General features: G+C 21.8%; 4 protein-coding genes across 4 annotated transcripts; 2 read left to right on the top strand and 2 right to left on the bottom strand.

Moving 5' to 3' along the window:
• Positions 1-4,684: 4,684 nt before the first annotated feature.
• SRAE_0000020100 (Protein kinase-like domain-containing protein) lies at positions 4,685-5,883 on the top strand (the record flags this gene model as incomplete). Its single annotated transcript, XM_024646059.1, has 2 exons — positions 4,685-4,699; positions 4,738-5,883. The coding sequence occupies 2 exons, from the start codon at positions 4,685-4,687 to the stop codon at positions 5,881-5,883; spliced, it is 1,161 nt and encodes a 386-aa protein (XP_024500280.1).
• A 265-nt stretch (positions 5,884-6,148) lies between these two features.
• On the top strand, positions 6,149-7,009 carry SRAE_0000020000 (Inositol polyphosphate multikinase; the record flags this gene model as incomplete). The annotated part of the gene is made up of 2 exons (XM_024646058.1): positions 6,149-6,557; positions 6,603-7,009. The coding sequence occupies 2 exons, from the start codon at positions 6,149-6,151 to the stop codon at positions 7,007-7,009; spliced, it is 816 nt and encodes a 271-aa protein (XP_024500279.1).
• A 52-nt stretch (positions 7,010-7,061) lies between these two features.
• SRAE_0000019900 (Immunoglobulin-like domain and Immunoglobulin I-set domain and Immunoglobulin-like fold domain-containing protein) lies at positions 7,062-7,562 on the bottom strand (the record flags this gene model as incomplete). The annotated part of the gene is made up of 2 exons (XM_024646057.1): positions 7,062-7,403; positions 7,455-7,562. The coding sequence occupies 2 exons, from the start codon at positions 7,560-7,562 to the stop codon at positions 7,062-7,064; spliced, it is 450 nt and encodes a 149-aa protein (XP_024500278.1).
• Positions 7,563-11,798: 4,236 nt separating this feature from the next.
• SRAE_0000019800 (Succinate-CoA ligase, ADP-forming, beta subunit) lies at positions 11,799-13,153 on the bottom strand (the record flags this gene model as incomplete). Its single annotated transcript, XM_024646056.1, has 2 exons — positions 11,799-13,061; positions 13,106-13,153. The coding sequence occupies 2 exons, from the start codon at positions 13,151-13,153 to the stop codon at positions 11,799-11,801; spliced, it is 1,311 nt and encodes a 436-aa protein (XP_024500277.1).
• Positions 13,154-13,527: the final 374 nt, after the last annotated feature.

Genomic DNA, 13,527 nt, shown 5'->3' with positions numbered 1-13,527 from the left:
ACATATATTTATTATTCGAATTTTCAAAAAAAATTTCTAATATATACGTGACTTTAAAATTAAGTCACTGTTAGTTATATTCAAAATTCATCCCATTTCAAATGCTATAGAATGACTATAGTCCCATGTTCAAATTCTAAGAAAAGTTATTTTTTTATCACAATTTTTAAGGTATCGACGGTAATCTAAAAAATTTTCAGCCAATTTCTGAATCTCTGAAAATAATAAAGTTATAGTTATGAAAATTATTCATATAGATCAACTTTTGAATAGAAAGCGAATGAAACTAGTCCCATCTTCATATGATAATTATTTGCTGAGATATTGAAAAGTCGGGAACAATGAATATTTTAGAAAAATTTTCACCTTTGCTCATATCTCGCTTCAAAATCAAGATAAATGAAATCAGATTTTTGCAATTGATATCAAATGAGTTTTCAAGTGGGGTCTACCTTCAAAATATTTTTATACCATTAACCACTTTCGAGATATAAAAAAATGATGACAATGGATTACGCGCGAAAAAGTACCAAGCATAGTATTTCAAGAACGGTTGAAAATTTAAAAAAGTTTTCAACGTAGGGTATACCTCAAATTGTAAAAGAAGCTCAGAGCATCAAGTTTTATAGTTCTGTGACCTCATAAACTTGAGTTATTATACAATTCTTAAAACTTTATTCAAAACATATTTCCTATCATATCTTCATTTCTAGAAGTCCTATAAAGATGTGGATATGCTTAATGAATTACTCGTAAAAAAATGATCTAGAATCAACTGTTTATTTTTAACATTTACAATATTATCAAGAAAGTCGAGATTTACAAAAAAATATTCCCCAATTTCGCCCCTCAAATTTGATTCCGTATAACTCCTGAAGTTTTGATTTTTGAATATTGTTGATTATATTCAAAATTCATCCTGTTTCAAGGGCTATCGATTGACTTTAGTGGTATATTCAAATTCCAAAAAAAGTTGTTAATTTTTGGTCACAATTTTAGAGGTAAAGTCGGAAATCTAGAATATTTTCAGCCAATTTTTATATCTCTGAAAAAAATAAAGTTATAGCTATGAAATTAACTTAACTAGACCAACTTTTGAATAGAAAGCGAATGAAACTAGTCCCATCTTCATATGATAATTATTTGCTGAGATATTGAAAAGTCGGGAACAATGAATATTTTAGAAAATTTTCCGCCTTTGTTCATATCTTGCTTCAAAATCATGATAAATGAAATCAGATTTTTGCAATTGATATCAAATGAGTTTTCAAGTGGGGTCTACCTTCAAAATATTTTTATACCATTAACCACTTTCGAGATATAAAAAAATGGTGACAATAGATTACGCGCGAAAAAATACCAAGTTTCATATCTCAAGAACGGTTGAATATTTAAAAAAGTTTTCAACGTAGGGTATACCTCAAATTGTAAAAGAAGCTCAGCGCATCTGGTTTCATGATTCTGTGACTTCATAAACTTAAGTTATCACAAGACTCTTAAAACTTTTCTTTATACATATTTCTCATCATAACTTCATTTTTAGAAGTCTTATGGAAATTTAAATAGGCTTAATGAATTTCTCGTAAAAAATTGATCTAGAAACAACTGTTTATTTGTAAAATATCTCATTGTATCATAGAAGTCGAAATTTATATAAAAATATTCCCCAATTTCGCCTTCAACTTTGAATCCTTATAACTCCTGAAGTTTCAAATTTATAATATTGTTGATTATATTCAAAATTCATCCCATTTCAATAGCTATCGAATGAATATACAAGCATATTCAATTTCTAAAAAAAGTTTCTTTTTTTTGTTCACATTTTTAGAGGTAAAGTCGGAAATCTAGAATATTTTCAGCCAATTTTTATATCTCTGAAAAAAATAAAGTTATAGCTATGAAATTAACTTAACTAGACCAACTTTTGAATAGAAAACGAATGAAACTAGTCCCATTTTCATAGGATAATTATTTGCTGAGATATTGAAAAGTCGAGAACAATGAATATTTTAGAAAATTTTCCGCCTTTGTTCATATCTTGCTTCAAAATCATGATAAATGAAATCAGATTTTTGCAATTGATATCAAATGAGTTTTCAAGTGGGGTCTACCTTCAAAATATTTTTATACCATTAACCACTTTCGAGATAAAAAAAATGATGACAATGGATTACGCGCGAAAAAATACCAAGCATAGTATTTCAAGAACGGTTGAAAATTTAAAAATCTTTTCAACGTAGAGTATACCTTAAATTATGAAACAAGCTCAGCGCATCAAGTTTTATAGTTCTGTGACCTCATAAACTTGAGTTATTATACAATTCTTAAAACTTTTTTCAAAACATATTTCTTATCATATCTTCATTTTTAGAAGTCCTATAAAGATATGAATAGGCTTAATGAATTTCTCGTAAAAAATTGATCTAGAAACAACTGTTTATTTGTAAAATATCTCATTGTATCATATAAGTCGAAATCTACATAAAAATATTCCACAATTTTGCCCTTCATCTTTGAATCCTTATAACTCCTGAACTATTAATTTTCTAATATTGTTGATTATATTCAAAATTCATCCCATTTCAAGGGCTATCGAATGACTATAGTTGCAAATTCAAATTTCAAAAAAAGTTTTTTTTTTTATTTCTAATAAAAAAACTTTTAAATTACTTTTTTTTCTTTATTTATTTGTTGTTTTAAGAAAAAGAATTTTATTAAAATTAACACTATAATTTTAACAAAAATTATACATATGTATAATATTCAAATATTCAAAAAAAAATTCTAGTACGTCAATGATTTTAAAATAAACCATAATGCACAGATTGTTGTTTGTAATATTGCAAGTTTTAACTCAATAAATTAATTTTATCATACATTTTATGTTTTATATTATTAGTAATTTTTAAAAAAAGAGAATGATTTAAAATTTAGATGATGAAACCATATTTTATTATATTTTTTTTGAAATCATATGATATATCTGTACAATGTTATGTTGAAGAATTCCAAAAATTGAATCAAAAAAATATATTTAATCAAATATTTTTTTATGTTTTAAAAGTTTTCTTTTAATTAAAAAGCATATTAATATTATTCTAATGAAACATGATGTTCTTCTATAAAAATGCAAAAAAAAAATTCATATAGGAAAAAAAATATAGATGAGAATATATTTTTAAAGATATTGTAAGATTTATGAATTTATTAGTCTCTTTAATTTATAATAAAAAAATGGCAACACTAACGAAAAATGAAAAGTACCTGTTAATTTAACTTAAATCATTTGAAACATTTTTTTATTGTTTTAACGATTTATTTATATATTGTTTTTAACTAATAAATGAACATAATTAACTTTTGTTTTTAAAAAATATTACTATTCTTAAAGGTAAATTCATTTTATGAAATTATTTTTTAATAAATATATAGAAAAACAAACATTTTAAATAAATACAATATATATAACATTAAGATTACCTAAATTTTACAAAAGTTTTTATATTTATTAGTTTCTGTTATAAAAAGTCAAATAAACATTAAAATTAGCATAAAATTACATATTGAAATTTTGACAAAAAATTACATATTTGATTTGAAATAATGTTCATATAAATTTTTTTCCTCTTATTAAAATGAATGTTTCAATAACTTTTTTTATAAAATATATTTTGTTTTCTTTATTATTTTTTAACATTATATACATCATAGAAGGGCAACCGTTAGTATCACGAACACTTTATGATAGAAAAAATAACGATGCTATTATTATTTATAAATATTCTGAATATGGAATGAAAATGAAATATATAATTTTATTAACAGTTTTCGGAGGTTTTTTTATGAGTTGTGCATTAATATGTATATGTTTTTCATTTATTATATGCATTGGAATTATAAAAACCAGTTGTTGTGAATCTAAAATGAATGATAATAATTTGAACAATAAAAATGATAGTGATGATGACTTAGAACAAAATTTTTTAAGAAAATCAAAACAGAAACATAATTATTAATTTAAAAACTTTTTTTAGAAAAAGAATATTTTAATTAAAACCTATAGAAGTAAATCACCAACTTTTTTGCTTACAAAAACAAAATTTTTAATTTAAATTTTTTTATCAATTAATAATTCAATATAATCATTATATTATATAATAAAATAATATTTTTATTTCAATAACTTTTTTACAAAAAAAAACATTTGTTATACATATATATTATTTTTTTTAAATAATAAAACACATTATTTAACATTAAAAATATTTAATTTAATAAATAAATTTTATTCACCAAAATAAGCAAATTTTTTTTTATTAAAAAATTTAATATTATTTTATTTTTTATTTCAATTGATACCACTTTGAATAATATAATATCATGATAAACAATAATATTAAAATCAAATCAAATAAATGACAAATTTTTTTTTAACAATGAATAAAAATTAAATTTTTATAAAACTTTTTAATTACTTCATACATTTAAAACTACATATATTTGAATTTATAAACAAAATATGACAATAAAAATTTTTAAGCACTATAAAGTTTAATATGCCTACAGAAAAAATAAGCTTATTTTAAAAAAGTCATACAACGAAAATGATGTGCAAAAGTTATTATTTTGTATAAAGTATACGCATTTAATACTAAATTTTATAAATTTTTTTTTATTTAAAAAAATGAAATCAATTAAGGTATGTTTATTTTGTAAAAAGTTTATATTTCTTTTAAGTGTTTGCTTACTAAGGAAAAAAACTACTTAAAAAATAAATTTTCAGAGGAATTTATTTATAAAGTTGGAGTTATATGTTCAGAATATTTGGGTGGTGAATGGGAAAATATAAATATAAATAATATCAATATACAAAATATTACTGGTGGTAATACAAATTATGTTTTTAAAATATCATTAAATGATATAAAAGTTACTCCTGTTTTATTGAGAATTTATGGAACTGATTGTGACGAAGAAATTTTTAAGGATACATTATTGTTTTCAATTTTATCTGAAAAAGAATTAGGGCCAAAATTTTTAGGATACTTTCCTGGGGGTAGGCTTGAAGAATTTATTGAATCAAGAGCATTAACAACAGAGGAATTTGGTTACCCATCTATTTTAAAAGTTTTGGCTAGAAAAGTTGCTTGTATACACTCTTTAAAAGTTCCTTTACCAAAAAAATCACAAATTTTTGAAATGATTAGAAGTGAAATAAAAAAAATTAAAGATGCCACTACATCAGATCATTTTATTAAAATTTTAACAACAAAAGTTTTTAATTTAAAACATCCATTAGGAGTTACTATACAACAATTAGAAGAAGAAGTTACATTAATTGAAAATTTTGTAAAACAATTTAATTTTAATATTGTTTTTTCTCATAATGATATATTTGAAGGAAATGTGATTATACGAAATAATACAAAACTTGAAAGAAATAAAATTTTTTCAAATGATGAAAATAATTCTATTATTATTATTGATTATGAATATAGTTGTTATAATTATAGGGGATTTGATTTTGGTCAAATTTTTTGTGAAACCGGTATTAGTTATGATGCAAATTTTTTACATGGTTATGAAATTAATCAAGAATTAATGACAAATAATGAAAACAATCTTATTTTTATAAATGAATATGTTAAAGAAATTAATAAATTAAACAATATAATGATTTCAGGAGAACAATTTGAAAAAGATGTATCACAATTATTATTTGAAGCAAAACTATTTATTCAAATCGTAAATTTATATTGGGGTGTTTGGAATATTCGTCAAGGTCTTGTATCAACAGTCAAAACATATAATTTTACGATGCATGGATTAGATAGATTAGCTTTATATTATGATAAACAACATGAATTGTTGAATGTTAAATAATTTTAATGCATTTTTTTGTGTATATTGTAGTCAAAGAACATTTAACATGTTTTAATCATAAGCTATTTCAAAAAGACATACAAAAATTTTTCATACTGTTATTTTTGTCAGTAAAATTTTTGAAATAAATTGTCAATTATATTTGAAATATCTTGTTATCTGTATTATTTATTTGTTTCTTTTATTTTTTCATTAAATTTATGCGTTAATTATTCGCTCTATTTTTAGAAAAAAAAATTAATAAGTTAATTTTTTTTAGATAACCATGATAAAGATTGATGAAAGAGAACCAGAAGGATATGAATGGTATAAAGAACAGATAGCTGGTCATCATCCATCTGTTATTAAAGGTAATCAAAAACAAATTGGGTTGTTAAAAAAGAAAAATGGTAAAAATGTTCTTAAGGTAGTTCAAGATGGAATGAAGGGTGAATTGGAAGTTCAGTTTTATGATACATTGTTTAATCAAGATGTACCAAAAAGTTTAGAATTGCTAAAAAGTTTTGTACCTGAGTATTTTGGATTACATGATATTAAATTTACCGACAAAACATTCAAATTTATTGAATTAGCTGATATAGCTGAAGGGTATAAATTTCCTTGTCAAATGGATGTTAAAATTGGAATAAAAACATTTGATCCACATGCATCACTAAAGAAACAAGAAAACGAAAGTAAGAAATATCCTCCTCAAAGTATTTTAGGATTTAGAATATTAGGATATAGATTAAATTTAATTGATAACATCGATAAAAATAATGTAAGTTTAATTGCTAAAGATCGAGTGTGGGGTCGTTCATTTGATGAAAAAAATGTATTATTTGCATTCAAAGAATTTTTCATTCATAATTCCTCACATTTGAATAGTCATTTATTAGAAAATTTTTTGAAACAACTTAAAACATTGGAATCATGGTTTAGTGTTCAAACAAGTTATCACTTCTATGCTTCTTCTCTTTTATTTGTATACGAAGGTAACGCAAAAGTGAAAGAAGAACTTAAGCCAACAATTAAAATGATCGATTTTTCTCATACTTATTCTGGTAATGGACAACTAGATAAAAATTATATTCCCGGTTTACAAAATTTAATTGAAATATTTGAAAAATGTTTAAATTTAATGTGATTAATTTTTTTATTGCCTTCTTTATTATTTTTTTTACTTTATTTAAAAAAAATTAATAAAATGATAATAATTCTCCACTTGTTACTGCTCTTCCAACTTCATTTTCACAAAGTACCGTATATGTACCATAATGATAAGAGCGAACATAAGGTATTGTAATTCTACATAAATCGGCAGTATCTTCAATTATTACATCTTTAAAGGTTAACTTTTCGTCATTAAAAAGCCAACAAACTTTCGGCCTTGGTGTACCAATTAAAATACAATCAAAAACTGCTTTACCACCTTCATGCACTCGTAAATCAGAAAAAACTTTCAAAAATTCAGGAGCATATGACCAAAGATTTCTAGCATATTTATTAGAAGGAATTTCATATGCCAATTGATCAACAGGCTAAAAATTATTTTAAATTTATTTAAGAAAAATATAATAAAATATACTTACTTTTGTTAAAGGACTTCGTTGAGGCTGAGTATAATATCCACCTGTATAAGTATCAACATTCAGCGAATAATTTGATTGTGACGAGTGTCTTTGAAAATTATTATTCATTTTATTAACTAAAAATAAAATATATCAAAAAGTTTTTGATTTTTATATACAATAAAATATATCAAAATATAATTTTATTTGTCACTTATCAAAATATATAAAGAATTATTCATATAAATTTTTAAAATATAACAGAAGGAAAGCATGATGAAATAGAAAGTGATATAAAGATGCTTAAAGATCAGAGGTAAAACACGATCATATGTTGAAGAAAAATTAACATCTGCAAATATTTGTAAAAAGAAAAAGAAAGTTTACATATTGTTGAGATATAGTTATATATTTTGTGTAAAATTAAGTCTAAAAAAATAACCTGAATATTCAAAAGTATTATAATAACAATAACAATTGTGTAATAATATATCTAACAGGAAGTAGTGGACTGTTTATTATAAAAAATTATAAATATTTTTCAAACTATAAAGATATTTATAAAAAGTGTTGAATAGTATAATTGGTAGCAACTTCAGATAGTCAAGATATTACGTTAAATTGAGTATAACACAGTGTAGGAGTAAAAAGCTCTTTAAATTTTACTTTTCTTACTTTTTCTTTTATTTGTAAAGTGAACTATCGAATTTTGTAAATAAATTTTTATCATTGCTTTTGAAGATTATAAATTCCTTATAATAATACATATAATAATATATTTAACTCAAGTATATAATATGTAAAAAAAACTTTTAAATATAATAAAAAAAATTAGTTGTTTTAAATATTATTACATTAATAATTAAAAAAATTAAATTTTTATTAAATTACCAAATAAACGTTAACTTAATTATATGAAGAAAATATTTTTAGATAAAAAAAATATTAAAGAATAAAGGTGTATTTTGTATCAACTAAAAATTTTGTCATATTTTTATTCTAAAATATTAATTAACTTATAACAAACATAAAATTAAAATTTTAATTGTAATTCATAAGAACATTTTTTGATTAAATATATTTTTTTGACTTAATTTTTGGAATTCTTCAACATAACATTGTACAGATATATCATATGATTTCAAAAAAGTATAATAAAATATGGTTTCATCATCTAAATTTTAAAGTTGTAATCCTAATACTATGTTACATTATATCAATTAAACTTTAATTCTATTTATTTTTTTTAAAAATTACTAATAATATAAAACATAAAATGTATGATAAAATTAATTTATTGAGTTAAAACTTACAATATTACAATTAATAGTCTGTACATTACAAATAAACTTTTTTTTCTAAACTTAGAAACTTTAAAATTACTATTTTTAAAAAATCTTTCTAAAGATAATTGTTAGATTACATTTTAAGATGTACTTTATATTAAAATTTTAATATCGTTATTTTTTAAAATAAATCGAAATTTATTGTATTTTTAATAATCTTTATATATATATATATCATAATAAAAGTACTTTACTAATTTTTCTGTGTTATAAAGTTCCAAAAACTTTAATATTATTCTTGTTAAATTAGATTATTGGTATCGTTATTTTAAAATAAACTATTATTTTTATCTTTTATCAAACTTTTCAAATTTACCTACCAAAAGCAAAAGCTTAAAAATTAGATTTTTTTATATTATTAATATATTTATTGCTATTATGATTAAAAGTTTTCCTTTATTTGTCAGTTGTATATCATTTTGATTCAATGGGAAAACTTTTGTGAAACACATTGTACTTAGTTTTAAAAAAATAAAAGTTTAAATAGACGAAAAAATAATTTTAAAATAAAAATTAAATGATTTTTTTTAGTTAAATATATTATTAAAATTTACTAAAAACAGCATTAAAAAGTTATTTAACACAAAAAAAATTTTTTATCAATATAATAACTATATTTTGATAATATTTGAAGATTTTTCATAATTTTTATAAATTAAATTTTTGATTATTAATATAAATTAGATGTAAAAAATTGGCAATAATTGTTTTTACTATAATCCTAAAAACTAAAAAGCATAACTATAGAAATCATAGTCATTCTTTAAAATTATTATCATACTAAAAAGTATTGTTATCAATTAATAAATAGCCACTAAAAAATTTATTTATTATTAAAAAATAAATTTTACGCTTTTTTGGAACCATAGATAAAAGAAAATTAAAGAATCTTGTTTAAATTTTTTTTTACAATAAGTTCAATTTTTTCAACATAAAAGTTTCTAAATGTTTGAAACATAGAAAAAATTATAGTAGTTTGAATTTTGCAAAAAAAATACAAAACTTTAGATAAAATTAAATTTTTATTTAACAAAAAAAAAAAAGAAAATCGGTTTGCTACAAATCTTCGATCTATAATTGCTGCGATTACAAGAGATAGTTATTCTACTCAAGCTGTTCAAGAAATTAAGGAATCTCGTTTTGTAACTACTACCGATGCAACAAAATCTTTCTTTTCTTTTTATCTTCTTTCTTCTGACTATTAAAAGAACACGCTTTCTGTAGACTTGCTCGCTGAGGATAATGGATTAATTGTAAAACTATCTAATTACCTATAACAATTTGTGAAATTATATATAATTCAGTATAAAAAATATTTGAATTATTAAAATTTTTTTTTACAATTTTTATTTATCTATAATAAAAATTAGTTTTTATTATTTTAATTGATTCCTTATATTTTTTTTAAATATTTTATAAAACTTTTTTTTAATTAAATAGAAAAATATTAAAATTTTTATAAAAAAAAACAAAAAAAAATTTAAAATAATCTATATTCTTTTTATTATCGTCATGATTACTGTTCTATTACGACTATCACTTATCTTTATTTATAGATATATTTAAAAAAAATTTATATTTATCTCCAGTTTTTATTATTTGTTTAAATTTTATAAAAAAATCAACTTCAACGTTAGAACATTTATGAAAAACTATAAATTATTCAAATTAGTATACATATATATACTTTATAATAAAAATTTTAAATTATATTTTTGTAATAATTTTTTTATTTTATGTATAGTTTTTTTTTTCTAAAAAAATATATTTAATACATTATACAGTTACAATATATATATCATATTTCAAGAATGTAGAAGATTGTACTTAAAATGTATGTTAGAATGTAGTGTAATTATATGATTGCATTGTTATTTTATGTAATAATAAATTAACATCAAAAATGAATATTTTCATTTAAATTATAGTTTACAATACATTTATTGTAATTAATAATAATTAAAAAGTTTATCTTAATTATTTTTTGCAAAATTTTCCGTTTATATAAGGGAAATAAATAAATTAAAAACATAGTACTAATATAATAGCATTTTTAAAATAAACACTTTTTTAAGCGAATTTACCTTTTTTTAATGGTTTATATATTACATATCAATATTTTTCATTGAATTTTATTTTAATTGTAGCTAATAAAATTTGTTAGAATATTTTCTCTAGCTTTTTCAAAAAATTAATTTCAAAGTATTTTTTTTAACTTAGAAAAAAGAAGAAAAATTAATCATTTATAGCTTATATCTCAAAAACGGAACGTTTATAAATAGCGATACCTATCTTATTTTAAAGAGCATTAATAAATTCATAATTCAAAACTTATTATCATTTTAAAATTATGTAGTTTGATTGTTAAATTATCTAAGTAATATTAGACAAATTAAAGCTTTTTCCAGTACAATTAGAAGCCAGAAAATTTGGTATGTTAGATGACAATATTTTTTCATAAATTTATTTTAATTGAAGCCATCAAAATTCATTAAGACCTTTTTCGGTTTTTCTCAACAAGTTTATTTTAGAAAACTTTTTTTAATATTAAAAAAAAAGGTATAAAAAAAACAAAACATTTTTTCATCTTATATTTCAATAACAGAACGTTTATTTCTAGTTATAGATATCACATTCGAAAAAATATTAATTAATGCATAAGTCATATCTAGTCATTATTTTTTAAAATTATTAGTTTAATTGTTAAATTTATAAAAAAAGCAAAAAAAATCTTTAATAAAAATCATTATGCAGCACATGTTATTTTAACCATTTTTGCTGAAATATTTTTCTAAAACGATACTGTCTTGAAAAATAATCGTGATTTTCATTATCACGCTTTTTTTTCTATTATAAAAGTTTATTAAAAAATTAAAAAATCAAAGAAAATGTTAAGATCTCATTTCTTTCTATATACTATATATAAATATAAGATAGTAGCAAAAATATAAAATTTTATTTGAAATTGCATTTTATAAATCTATCTCCAGCATGACATATATTTTTTTTAAAAAATATATTAAATTCCGAGTTCAAAAGATACATCTAATGATGCAGTTTTTGCAATCTTCATTATGTCAGATAATTTCACAGCCATCTTTGCTGCTTCATCTAAGTCATCACAAGCCAAAATTTTAAGACCTGAATTAGCGATTAATGCTTTAGCATCACTCACATTTGATCCTTGTAATCTTACAACAATTGGTAATTTTATATTTAATGATTCAGCAGCTTTTATAATACCTTGTGCAATAACATCACATCGTACAATACCACCAAAAATGTTAACTAAAATTGCATGAACTTTATCCTTATCTGCGGTAATTATTTTGAAAGCTTCAGTTACTTGCTCAACAGTTGCACCACCACCAACATCTAAAAAGTTATTTGGCTCACCACCATGTAATTTAATTATATCCATTGTAGCCATAGCAAGTCCAGCTCCATTAACCATACATCCAATATTTCCGTCTAATCTAACGTAATTCAAATTATGTTGAGCAGCTCTTACTTCAAGTTCATCTTCTTGTTTTGTATCTTTCATAGCAAATAATTCTTTTTGCCTATCTTCGGCATTACTATCAAGAACGAATTTACAATCCATACATGTCAATTGTCCATCAACATCCTCAGCTAATGGATTGATTTCTAACAAAGTACAATCACTTTTAACGTAAAGATTAAATAATTTCTTAATTAATTCTTTGGCTTCTTTTTGAGCACTAGATGGAAATCCCATTTTTTTAACAAAATCCTCTAATTTATCTTCAACAATACCAACACTAACATCAATAGGTAATGTAGCAATTGCTTCCGGTTCATCAGCAGCAACTTCTTCAATATTAACACCACCTCTGCTTGATCCAATAAGTACTGGTCCAGCAGTTAAACGATCAAGAGTGATAGAAAAGTAATACTCACGTCTTGTAAATAATCTTTTGGCTATCATTACAGCTTCGCATGGTTTTCCAGGAGAACCGGTTTGCTTGGTAATAAGATTATATCCTATCATTTTCAATGCTTTTTCTTTAACTTCATCTGGTGAATAAACAATATGAACTCCACCTTGAAGTCCAGAATCAAATTTTCCTTTTCCACGCCCACCTGCAAGAATTTGTGCCTTGACAACATAATCTTTTACGCCAAGTTTTTTTGCTACATTGAAAGCTTCATCAGCAGATCTTGCTGCAGCAAATGGTGGAACAGGGATATCATTATTTTGGAGAACAGTCATAGCATAATGTTCTTGGAGCATCATATTTCTTATTTGTTGATTTAAATTCTAATAAATATAGTTATTAAAGTTATTCTAACTAACAAACTAACCTTTGGAAGTCCTCTTAATATAGAGGTAGTAGATTTTCTCAAAAACATTATGTTCTAAAAAAATTTACCAAGATTATATTATAATAATAATGTTAAATAGAATAGACAAATGAAATAACAATTATTTAGTAAAAAAAAAACATTAAAATAGAAAATCAATAGTCGACAAATAATGATTAGATATATAAATTAAATAGTATGTAACTAACTATTTGTTGTAAAAAATTGTAGATTTATCTTTTTAAAATTAAAAAAAGAAATATTACATTATATAAATATATTTTATCAGTAATGAAAATTTAAACTATGTTAATACTAAATAAATGGATAGACAAAATTAACTGTAACAATATTATTAAATAGTTGATTCTTACCATATTATTTTATGTTAAATATTATCATGCAAAAACTGATAGATTTAT

The sequence above is a fragment of the Strongyloides ratti genome, scaffold srae_scaffold0000001 (genome assembly GCF_001040885.1).
Source record: "Strongyloides ratti genome assembly S_ratti_ED321, scaffold srae_scaffold0000001".
Taxonomy (NCBI): domain Eukaryota; kingdom Metazoa; phylum Nematoda; class Chromadorea; order Rhabditida; family Strongyloididae; genus Strongyloides; species Strongyloides ratti.
This window is presented reverse-complemented; position numbering and strand designations above follow the sequence as displayed.